The sequence below is a fragment of the Dipodomys ordii genome, unplaced genomic scaffold, assembly GCF_000151885.1.
Source record: "Dipodomys ordii isolate 6190 unplaced genomic scaffold, Dord_2.0 Scaffold180, whole genome shotgun sequence".
Taxonomy (NCBI): Eukaryota; Metazoa; Chordata; class Mammalia; order Rodentia; family Heteromyidae; genus Dipodomys; species Dipodomys ordii.
Genome location: NW_012267396.1, coordinates 697,117 through 709,278, shown reverse-complemented (window position 1 = coordinate 709,278; position 12,162 = coordinate 697,117). Strand labels below are relative to the sequence as shown.

The window sequence follows — 12,162 nt, the reverse complement described above, 5'->3', positions numbered from 1 at the left end:
GCCCTCTGAAGCCCCGCAGCGGCCCCCAGGAGCCCCGCGAACCACCCGAGGACGACGCCCCCGGCCTCCTGACACGTGGAGTCTGGGGCTGAGCCCAGCCCTCCCCCGCCCCCCAAAGCGGGGGCAAACTGGGGGAGCCCCTTGCCCATCTTCCCTTCAATCCCCTTTCAAAACATACGCCCTGTCTCCAGGGAGGGCCCCCTGCATCCCGGTGTGTGTTCGGCCTTGATTCTCCAGGCTCCTCTCTCTGTCCCAGGACCTTTGCACTTGCTCTACCTGGTTTAAAAAAAAAACGTGATGTGACCCTCCACACTCTGATCTGTTCCTGATCATCTCAGCTCTAAACTTACCTTCTCTGCCCACAAATGTCAAGAGGACCCAGTGCTTGTGACATTTTCCCCTAGCCTCGATTTCTCTTCTCTTTTCTCTGGTCTTTCCCTTCCTGCACCACATCACCTCCAGTAGGGCAGACAGCGTTTTGTCCCTGGGGCTCAGGCCATGCCTGCTTACGTCGTTGGTGCTTCTTAAATGTTGGCAAGAGTTGGCCTGTGCTCCCAGGTGGAAAGTGTAGCCGGATGAGTGGAACAGAGTTGAGGAGGAGGTAGATGAGCAGAAGGGCTGCTTAATGTGGGGTTTTGCAGGCTGTAGAGGAGTTTGATGAGCTAGGAAAGGACAGATGGCTCTTTTATGGATTGCCAGGTTGCAGGCTGGACCCTAAGGCCCAGCCCTGACCCCAGCCCTTGTCCTCTTCCTACAGAGCCCTGCGTGTCACTGCTGAAACTGTGCCCGGCAACCTGGTACCCCATGAAGCGCGAAGCCAAGCCTAGTGGGGTTGGGGCCCTCAGCCGATTCCTGTGCACGGACTGCCCGGGGGACACCGCCATGTACGCCTCCACCGAGTGCAAGGCGGAGGTGACCCCATCTCAGGACGGCAACCGCACCTTCAGCTACACCCTTGAGGACCACACCAAGCAGGCCTTCGGCATCATGAACGAGCTGCGGCTCAGCCAGCAGCTGTGCGACGTGACGCTGCAGGTGAAGTACGAGAACATTCCGGCGGTCCAGTTCATGGCCCACAAGGTGGTGCTGGCCTCGTCCAGCCCCGTGTTCAAGGCCATGTTCACCAACGGGCTCCGCGAGCAGGGCATGGAGGTGGTGTCCATCGAGGGCATCCACCCGCAGGTCATGGAGCGCCTCATCGAGTTCGCCTACACCGCGTCCATCTCCATGGGCGAGAAGTGCGTGCTGCACGTGATGAACGGCGCCGTCATGTACCAGATCGACAGCGTGGTGCGCGCCTGCAGCGACTTCCTGGTCCAGCAACTGGACCCCAGCAACGCCATCGGCATCGCCAACTTCGCCGAGCAGATCGGCTGCACCGAGCTGCACCAGCGGGCCCGGGAATACATCTACATGCACTTCGGAGAGGTGAGCAAGGAAAGCGGGGAGGGGCAGGGACAAGGGGGGGGGACACTGGGTCAGACCCAGCAAGAGCTCCGCGCTGGTGCCTCACGCCTGTAACCCCAGCTACTGCGGGGGCTGGGATCTGAGGATCCCGGTTGGAAGCCAGCCCACCCAGGTAGGAAAGTCCCTGTGAGAGTCATCTCTGCAGTGAACCACCAGCAAACCTGAAGTGCAGCTGTGGTTGGATATTAGCTTTGAACAGAAAAGCTCAGGGACAGTGCTCAGGCCCTGAGTTCAAGCCCCATGACCACCACCACCACCAACAACAACAAAAGACCCAAGAAGGAAAGATACTGCCCTAAGCTGGGCGTCGGTGGCTCAGGCCTGTCATCTTAGCTACTCAGGAGGCTGAGACCTGAGGATCGCCACTAGATGTCAGCCCGGGCAGGAAAGTCCCGGTGAGACTCATTTCCAATGAACCACCCGAAAGTGGCGCTGTGGCTCAAAGTGGTGAGAGCGCTAGCCTTGAGCCCAAGAGCTCAGGGACAGCGTGTAGGCCTTGAGTTCAAATCCTATGACCGACAAAAACAAAGCAATAAAAAGATGGGCATGATAGCACATGCCTGTAATCTCAGCCCTTGGAGGTATAGGCAGGAGGAGTGGAAGTTTCAGGCCAGCCTGGGCTATGTAGTGCCAACATGGGGGGAAGGGGAGATGAATGTAGACGCAATGGGTGAACATGCCAGAGACCCACTTCTGGGGTGCACAGAATCTGCAGTCAGCAGATTGATCAAACACCCATGCCAAGCTGTGCGCTATACCTACCCAGCCTCGCCCAGTGCTCCCCACCCCCATCATGCTTTGCTTTCATTTTCTTTTTCTTTCTTTTCTTTCAGTTCAGGAAATTGTCAAGTAACAGGGGAGATTTTTAAAAGAAAAAAAAGAAAAAAATGTATATATTAAGGACCCCTGATTCTGGGAGGACAGCAAGGAGAGGCTGCACCCTCAGGGTGACAGTGCACCATTATGTAACCCCAGTCTCCAGACCCCCAAATCAGAAAGAATCCAGACGTCAAGATGGGACTTACTACAAGTGGAAAATTCCACACCTTGACCCCGTCTCTGGCTGTCAGCAAAGCTGATGAGCCGTCACTGCGCTCCACTTGTGGCTTCTTTGCTGGTTAACTGGAGATAAGAGTCTCATAAAGTTGCTTTCTCAGGCTAGGTTTGAACCAGGATCCTGAGTAGCTGCGATTACAGGCGTGAACCCCAAGTGCTGTTTGCACTAAAAGTAATGCAGAAAGCTGGCTTCAGCCTGTCTGCCTGCACGTGATTTGCATATAAGAGAGACATCACTGGGGAACTTTGTGTCTGGATTTGAGAGTTGCATTCTCAAGATATATGCAAATATTATAAAACCAGAAAGAAAAAAACCCAAGTCTAGCCGGGCGCGGGTGGCTCACGCCTGTCATCCTAGCTACTCAGGAGGCTGAGATCTGAGGATCGAGGTTCAAAGCCTGGGCAGGAAAATCCGTGAGACTCTTATCTCCAATGAACCACTCAGACAAGCGGAAGTGGTGCTGTGGCCCAGGTGGTAGAGCCCTCGCCTTGAGCTGAGGAGCTGAGGGACAGTGCCCAGGCCCAGAGTTCAAGCCCCACGACCGACAAAAAAAATAACCATCCAAGTATATTCCTAAGCGTTTTCGGGTAAGAGGTGTTCACTCTGCTTAGCGTTTACTTGAGCTGAGGACGGAGCTCAGCCCAGCTTGCTGGAGATCCTGGGTTCCAACCCTGGCCTCGCTGAGCCACGCCCCCAGCCAAGCCACACCCCCAGGGCCCTGTCCAATCACACTCCCAGGGCAGAGCCCTGCCCAATCCCAGAGCCACGCCCCAGGGCGGAGACCTGCCCGATCGGCCACGCCCCCAGCCCCAGAAGCATTTACTGAGTACTTGGCCACTCGTGCTGGAGCCCATCTCCCAGGAAGAACCAACCCTCCAGGCCCTGCTGGGAGTGTTGGCCTTTGGGATGCCTCCTCCGGTGATGGCCCAGGACAGCTTAGGTGGATAGATTCTTGCCACCCCCTCCCACTGCTTGGGTCGACCAGATGTCCAAAAAGGCTCTGGCGTTATTCCCACTGCCCAAGGCCCCCAGGCAGGGGATGCAGCAAGCAGCCCCCTCCCCCCTCTGGCCCGTGCAGTGTTTCTTCCTTCATATTGCCAGAGACATTGCAGTTTGATTCTGGGAGAAACTGATGTTCGCCTCTGGCCCGTGCAGTGTTTCTTCCTTCATATTGCCAGAGACATTGCAGTTTGATTCTGGGAGAAACTGATGTTCGCCTCGCTACTCAGGAAGCTGAGATCTGAGGATCACAGTTTGAAGCGAGCCTGCATTAGACAGATCCTATGGACGCTCAGGTTACCCATCAGGCTAGGGGTGGAGCTTCAGTGGCAGAGTGCAGACCTTGAGCAGAGAAAGCTAAGCGTAAGCCTGGCACCCGTGGCTCACATCTGAAACCCTAGCTTCTCAGGCTGAGATCTGAGGATCGTGGTTCGAAGCTAACCTGGGCAGGAAAGTCCATAGTCTGTGGGACTTTTTGTTTTTTGTCGGTCGTGGGCCTGAGCTCTGGGCCTGGGCGCTGTCCCTCAGCTCAAGGCTAGCGCTCTACCCCTTGGGCCCCACTGCCACTTCCGGTTTCCTGGTGGTTCATTGGAGATAGAGTCTCCCTGCCCGGATCTCAGCCTCCTGAGTAGCCCCTGAGACTCTCATCCAGGGGAAGGCGAGCGGGTGGGGGCGGCCCGGGTCCCCGCCCCCGGTCGCGCCCAGCTCTCCCCACCTCCCCCCCACGCACAGGTGGCCAAGCAGGAGGAATTCTTCAACCTGACCCACTGCCAGCTGGTGACGCTCATCAGCCGCGACGACCTGAACGTGCGCTGCGAGTCGGAGGTGTTTCACGCCTGCATCGACTGGGTCAAGTACGACTGCGAGCACCGCCGGTACTACGTGCAGGCGCTGCTGCGCGCGGTGCGCTGCCACTCGCTGACGCCGCACTTCCTGCAGATGCAGCTGCAGAAGTGCGAGATCCTGCGCGCCGACTCGCGCTGCAAGGACTACCTGGTGAAGATCTTCCAGGAGCTCACGCTGCACAAGCCCACGCCCGTGGTGCCCTGCCGCGCGCCCAAGGTGGGCCGCCTCATCTACACGGCCGGCGGCTACTTCCGACAGTCGCTCAGCTACCTGGAGGCCTACAACCCCTGCACCGGCACCTGGCTGCGGCTGGCCGACCTGCAGGTGCCCCGGAGCGGCCTGGCGGGCTGCGTGGTCGGGGGGCTGCTCTACGCCGTCGGGGGCCGGAACAACTCCCCCGACGGCAACACCGACTCCAGCGCCCTGGACTGCTACAACCCCATGACCAACCAGTGGTCGCCCTGCGCCCCCATGAGCGTGCCGCGCAACCGCATTGGGGTCGGCGTCATCGACGGCCACATCTATGCTGTCGGGGGCTCCCATGGCTGCATCCACCACAACAGCGTGGAGAGGTAGGCGCCAGGCCCTGCCACCCCCTCCCCCGGCCTCGGGGACCAAGGGTGGGGCCCCGGATACAGGGCGCCTGCCTCTGTCCCCCGCCGCAGGAAGTGGAAGGGGGCTCTGGGTGGAACCAAACTTCTGCCCTCGACCTCGAACCCAACCTGCCAAGGGCTCTGTGGACTCTGGAGGGGATTGGTACGGTATGCTAATCAGATGGTACGGTATGCTAATCAGATGGTACGGTATGCTAATCAGATGGTACGGTATGCTAATCAGATGGTACAGTATGCTAATCAGATGGTGCAATATAATGATGTTAAAAATGTGACCTGAGTTTGTTAGGATTTCACACATGTTCCATATCTTTTATTTTAGTTTTGTTTTTGTTTTTGTGGTGCCTGTTGTGGGGCTTGAACTTAGGGCCTGGGCGCTATCCCTGAGCTTTTTCACTCAAGGCTAGTGCTCTACCACTTAAGCCACAGCTCCACTTCTAGTTTTCTCATGGTTAATTGGAGATTAGAGTCTCCCAAACTTTCCTGCCTGAGCTGGCTTTGAACTGTGGTCCTCAGATCTCAGCCTCTTTGAGTAGCTAGGATGACAGGCGTGAGCCACAAGCTCTAGAGGAAGAAATAGAGGATCGTGGTCCAAGGCTGACAGGGCCAAAGCATGAGACTCTACCTGAAAATTTTATTTATTTTTTTGGGTCCGGTCGTGGGGCCTGAACTCTGGGCCTGGGCGCTGTCCCTAAGCTCTTCAGCTCAAGGCTAGCGCTCTACCACTTGAGCCACAGCGCCACTTCCAGCTTCTTTCTTTTTGCTTATGTGGGGCTGAGGAATCGAACCCAGGGCCTCGAGCATGCAAGGCAAGCACTCTACCACTGAGCCACCTGCCCAGCCCCTACCTGAAAAATTTATAAAAGCAAAAGAGGGTGAGAGAACGTCACTCAAGTGATGAAGCACTTGCCTAGCAAGTAGGAAGTACTCAGTTAAATCTCCAGTACCACAAACAAAGCAAAGCAGATGCCAGGTGCCAGTGGCTGACTCCTGTAATCCTAGCTACTCAGGAGTCTGAGATCTAGAGGATCAAAGTTGGAAGCCAGCCCAGGCAGGGAAGTCTAAGAGGCCCCCATCTCCAAAAATATCCAGCAAAAAGGATAGCTGGAGGCATGGTTCAGTGGCAGAGCACCAGCCAGGCAAGTGCAAGACCTTGAGTTCAAAACCCCAGTATAGTTCTCCCTTCAAACCAAAAAGGTGCACTCCTCAGCCAATGAGATGCCAGGAACCTGGAATGGTGGGACGCAGAGCCCGGGGCCTGGACAAGAGGAAGTGGTGCCAGTGCCCGACGCGTGGGGTCTGTGCGCAGGCTGGGGGGATGCCTTGTCGCCTGAGCAGGCCGCTTCCGGAAGGACAGGGACACCATTAGCAACTCCCGGAGCGCATGCGTGTTTGGATCCAGATGCGTGATCACCCCACGTCAGATCCGGGCAGGGACGAAAACAACCCAGGCCCTAGTGAATCTTGTTAGAATTGGGATTTCTGGTCAAATGCTGACTCCTGACCTTCCCAGCCTGCGTCTGTCATCGTCTGTGTAGTGAGGGACACCTTCGAGGAGCCTGGGGGAGGGGGAGGCGGCTCGTGGCACCGGACCTGAGGCCCAGGAATAAAGTGCCCTATCCCGGGGTTCTGGGGTCACCGCTGCCCTGCTGTCCTTGGCAGGTACGAGCCCGAGCGGGACGAGTGGCATCTGGTGTCCCCGATGCTGACCCGGAGGATCGGCGTGGGCGTGGCTGTCCTCAACCGCCTGCTCTACGCGGTCGGGGGCTTCGACGGCACCAACCGCCTCAACTCGGCCGAGTGCTACTACCCGGAGAGGAACGCGTGGCGCATGATCACCCCCATGAACACCATCCGGAGCGGCGCAGGTGCGCGGGGCCGCGGGGCGCCCAGCCCACCCCAGCCGATCCCCCGGGCCCGAGCCTCCCTCTCCTGGCTTTCATGCTTCTGGGGAATCCAGGCTGGCCTCCCACTCCCGAGCCACCCCGCCCGGCGCCAGCGCGGCCTGGGAGGGGAGGGCGGAGGGGGCGGGCGGCTGGCCGGTGCCGGCCGGGCCTCGGAGTGACACCCTCCCCTCCCCACCCCCACGCGGTCCAAACAGGAGTCTGCGCACTGCACAACTGTATCTACGCGGCAGGGGGCTACGACGGCCAGGACCAACTGAACAGCGTGGAGCGCTACAATGTGGAGACGGAAACGTGGGCCTTCGTGGCCCCCATGCAGCACCGGCGAAGCGCCCTGGGGATCACCGTGCATCAGGGGAGAATCTACGTCCTGGGTGAGGCCCTGGGCGGGGGCCGCTGGGAGCCTCCATCTCCCTGCCGGGAACACGGCTGCCCCGCCCCTCCTGACGCACAGGCCCCGCCCATGGACTGCAGCCCCGCCCCACGGGGCCAAGGCTCCGCCCCCGTGGAGCAGAAGCCACGCCCTCGCGGGGGCAAGGCTCACAAGTCAAGAGGGCAGGCTCCGCCCCCACCCAAGACAAGGCCTGCCCACAGGAGCGCAGGCCCCGCCTTCACGCATGCTCAGTAAATACGTTCCGAATCCCACCCCATCCTCGCCCTAGTTGCTTTTCCTACCCTGGTTGGGAGACCTTTGCTCTTCCATTGTCCCGTGACTGCCCTTTCTGCCCTGCCCGCAGGAGGCTACGACGGCCACACATTCTTGGACAGCGTGGAGTGCTATGACCCAGACACGGACTCCTGGAGCGAGGTGACGCGCATGACTTCCGGGCGCAGCGGCGTGGGCGTGGCCGTCACCATGGAGCCCTGCCGGAAACAGGTGGACCAGCAGAACTGCACCTGCTGACCCCGCCCACTGCGCCAGCTTGGGGTGGTTGGTTTTTTCCCCGCCCCCCGGGTTTTTTTTCTACAAAGACGGACAGAAGACAGGGCCAATCAGCATCCGCCGAGGCGGGACCTGGGACGTCTCTGCGCTAATGATAACCCGATGGGAGCCGTGCCCCGCCCTCCCGCTGGCCTGGGCGGGGCACAGGGGAAAGGGCACCGCCCCTCCCTCCGGGGCGGAGATCACCTCGGTTTTTCCCATCCTGCTGCTGGGTGATGGGTTCGGTTCCCCCCCACAGGACCCAGGAGGGTCTCCAGCCAGGCTGCGCGGGCCAAGGCTCTCCAGGACCCGTAGTTAAATGCCCAGGACGGACCTGGACTTGCCAGGCCACCAGGTCCCTGGTGACATTTTGTTAAGTAACCCTGTAACTTTCCAATGAAAATAAAGAACAGACTAACTAGTGTCTCCCAGCTGCGGGAATGAAAGCCCCGGAGGCGAGGCTCGAGGCCCGGCCTTGGAGGGCATGCGTGTAATTCCGGTTTTTCGGTGCAAGGCCGGCTTCACCCTCCTGGCCATGGTCTCAGCAGTTCCAGCTCCTGGCCACCGGTGCCCCAGGCCTGGCCCCGCTCCAAGGGCCCCGCAGGCGGCTGTCCTACTTAGGATGCAGTTTTCTTTTTGCTTTTGACAGATTCAGCCCCGGCTGATTTTGAACTAGTGATCCTTCTGCCTTGTTTTTTGGTGCCAGTCCTGGTGCTCGAACTCAGGGCTTGGGCACTATCCCTGAGCTTTTTTGCTCACAGCTGGCACTCTTACCACTTGAGCCACAGCTCCTCTGCAAGCTTTTTGGTGACTCATGGGAGATAAGAGACTCTTGGGCTGGGCAGTGGTGGCTCACACCTGTAATCCCAGCTACTCAGGAGGCTGAGATCTGAGGATCCTAATTCGAAGCCAGCCCAGTCAGGAAAGCCCCTGAGACTCTTATCTCCAAGTAACTACCAAAAGCCTGCAAGTAGCAACTGAGGCTCAAAGTTGTAGGGCATTAGACTTGAATAGAACTCAGACAAGCCAGGCATCCGTGGCTCACGCCTGTCATCCTAGCTACTCAGGAGGCTGAGATCTGAGAATCACGGTTCAAAGCTAGTCTGGGCAAGGACAGTCCAAAAGACTTTGATCTCTAATTAGTCACCAGAACACTGGAAGTGGTGCTGTGGTTCAAGTGGTACAGTGCTTGCCTTGAGCTGAATTGCGCCCAGGCCCAAAGTTGAAGCCCGAAAACCAACAGGAAAAAAAAAAAAGAAAGAAAGAACCAGGCTCAGAGTTGAAGTCTCAAAACTACCGGGATGAAAACAAAAGTCTCTTGGACTTTCCTGCCTTGGCTGGCTTCGAACCAGGATCTTCAGATCTCAACCTCTTTAGTAGCTAGGATTCTAGGTGTCATACACTAGTGCCCAGGCTTGATGATTGGTATTTTGCTCAAATCACATGTACTACTTGAGCCATTCCTCCACCGCTGGCCATTTTCCTGATATTTGAAAATAAGATTCTCCTGAGCTTTTATGCCCTGTCTGGCTTGGAATCAAGTTCCTAAATCTCAGCCTCCTGAGTAGCTCACTTTGACATGGAACACTTAACCCTCCTGCCTCCATCTCCCGAGTGCTGGAATTATAGGCGTATGCTACCATGCACTGGAAGAAGAAAGATGAATGAAGTAAGGGCTCAGTGTTTAGGGAATCACCTGGCTCAGAACTTAGAAAGGAAGGTTTGGAAGATGGCTCAGTAGTAGAGTGCTTGCCTTGCATGTATGAGGCCCTGGTTTGATTCCTCAGCGCCACATTAGCAGAAAAAGCTGGAAGTGGCGCTGTGGCTCAAGTAGTAGAGCACTAGCTTTGAGCTAAAGAGCTGAGGGAGAGCACCCAGGCCCTGAGTTCAGGCTCCAAGACAGAAAGAAAGAAAGAGAGAAAGAAAGAATAAAATGAAATTGGGCTGGGAAGGTGTCTCAGTGGTAGAGTGCTTGCCTAGCATGCATGGAGCCCTGGGTTGGATTGTTCAGTACCACATACACAGAAAAAGCTGGAAGTGGCACTGTGGCTCAAGTGGTAGACGGCTAGCCTTGAACAAAAGAAGCTCAGGGATAGTACCCAGGCCCTGAGTTCAAGCCCCAGGACTGGCCAAGAAAAAAAAAAAGTCAAAGCTGGGTGTGATGACATACCAACAAAACAGAATAAGGGATGAGGAGGCTTTGTCCACAGTAGAGAAAGTTCTAGAAATAACCTAAGTACAATCAAGGCTGTGAACGAGCACAAGGCAGTTGCCACATGTCCTGCAGCGCACCTGGAGTTTGGGGCTGAACTGATTCTGTGCAGTGCTAGGATCTGGAGATTTGGTGTCCAGTCCCTGTCTGTGGGAAGTAGGCTTTCGACTCGGCTGAGGATGAAGCCGCAGGCTGCTGGTGGAGCAAACACTGCGGAGCAGTGTTATTTGTTTACACAGGAGCAGCTCCCACACAGCTCAAGGTGACCCTGCCTCACAGGAATGACGTGACAGTACATGACTAATTGCAAGCCCGCCTGGGCAGTGCGTGTGCACACGGGCGAGCGCTGTGCGCCAGCCCTGAGGCCTGAACTCTGGGCCTGGGCGCTGTCCCTCAGCTCTCCAGCTCAAGACGAGTGCTCTACCCCTTGAGCCACAGCGCCACTTCTGGTTTTCTGGTGGTTCACTGGAGATAAGACTCTCATGGACTTTCCTGCCCGGGCTGGCTTTGAACCACGATTCTCAGATCTCATCCTCTTCAGTAGCTGGGATGACAGGCAGACCCAGCAGCACTCACCTTAGCTAAGGTGTTTGTTTGTTTTTGACAGTCCTGGGACTCGAACTCTGGGCCTGAGCGCTGTCCTTGAGCTTTGTTTGTGCAAGTCTTGTACTCTACCACTTAGCCACAGCACCACTTCTAGACTACTGGTAGGTTTAGTGGAGATAAAAGACTCAGACTTTTCTGTCCTGGCTGGCTTTGAACCATGATCCTCAGATCTCAGCCTCCTGAGTAACTAGGATGACAGGCTTGAGCCATGGGTACCTGGCCTTACCAGTCTGATTTCAGGAAGTCCTCTCCAGTAGGAGTGTCGTCCCCCTGTGGGTATCTGGTAAAGAGAATTAAATCCCAGCTATGTTCTTTTCCTAAATCAATCTTCTTCAAAACCCCTAGCCAAGGGGTCAGGGAAGTTGGCTCAGGGGTAGAATGCTTGCCTTGCATACATGAGGCCCTGGGTTCGAATGTGTGTGTGTGTGTATACTGGTATTTGAACTCTGGGCCTTGGAGCTGTCCCTGAGCATCTTTGTGCTCAAGGCTAGTGCTCTACCACTTGAGCCACAGCACCACTTCTGGCTTTTTCTGAGCAGTTTATTGGCGATAAGTCACAGACTTTCTTGCCCAGGTTGGCTTCAATCCAAGATCCTCAGATCTCAGCCTCCTGAGTAGCTAGATTACAGGCGTGACCCACCAGCACCTGGATCCTTCCCTTTTCTTCAGTGTTGGGGTTCTATTCCAGAGCTCCCCACATCCTAAACCAGCGCTCTACCCCTGAGCCACCCAGGCCCCAGTGGTTACATTTCTAGTGTCTTCAAGTTGAGTGTTTTATAAGATCTGTGGGAGACCCACAATGCAGTCTACCAGGCTTTGAGTTCTACACCCGGAAGCTCTATGTCCCCCTGTACATCACATGGCTTGGGCCCTCCTGGCATCAGGCCACAACCCTGTATATGACACCTGTTTGCTCAGTACCTCAGGAATTGTGAGCCATGGGTGAGAAATATTTAATCTAGTGTAGGTAGGTTCTCATTCTCCCTTTGGCTACCATTTTGGGAGAAATAGCCCCGATTCCTCATCTGATTGGTGTGCGTGTGTGTGTGTGTGTTTGTATGTGTGAGTCCTGGGGCTTGAACTCAGGGCCCAGGTGCTGTCCCTGAACTTTTTACATTCAACTCGAGCACTCCACTACTTGAGCCACAGCTCTACTTCTGGCTTTTTGGTGCTTAATTGGACATAAGAGTCTCTCAGACTTTCCTGCCTGGGTTGGCTTTGAACCATGATCCTCAGATCCCAGTCTCCTGAGAAGCTAGGATGACAGACCTGCACAAGACTCCTTATCTGATTTCACAGGTGCTGTGTGACACATTCCTCTATTAGCTCCTCCCTCCCCTCCCCTGACTTTTGGATCTAAGCTGCTGGCATCTGCTATTTGGGGTTCCTAGGGGATCTTCTCAAATCTATGGGGGTCATGAGACCTTTTAGGGGGCTCACTTCAGTTTGGGAGGAGTTGTCTTGGAGGAGGGGAGAGGTGCTGCAGCCCTATGTGGTGTGAGGAAAGCAATACTGGAAACCCTCAGGAAGAGAAG

General features: G+C 56.3%; 1 protein-coding gene across 1 annotated transcript; it reads left to right on the top strand.

Moving 5' to 3' along the window:
- The first annotated feature begins 486 nt into the window (after positions 1-486).
- Keap1 (kelch-like ECH-associated protein 1) lies at positions 487-8,228 on the top strand. The gene is made up of 5 exons (XM_013033960.1): positions 487-1,428; positions 4,256-4,941; positions 6,646-6,851; positions 7,085-7,261; positions 7,625-8,228. Exons 1-5 carry the CDS (start codon positions 688-690, stop codon positions 7,789-7,791), a joined length of 1,977 nt encoding a protein of 658 aa, XP_012889414.1. The 5' UTR covers positions 487-687; the 3' UTR covers positions 7,792-8,228.
- The last annotated feature ends 3,934 nt before the right edge of the window (positions 8,229-12,162 follow it).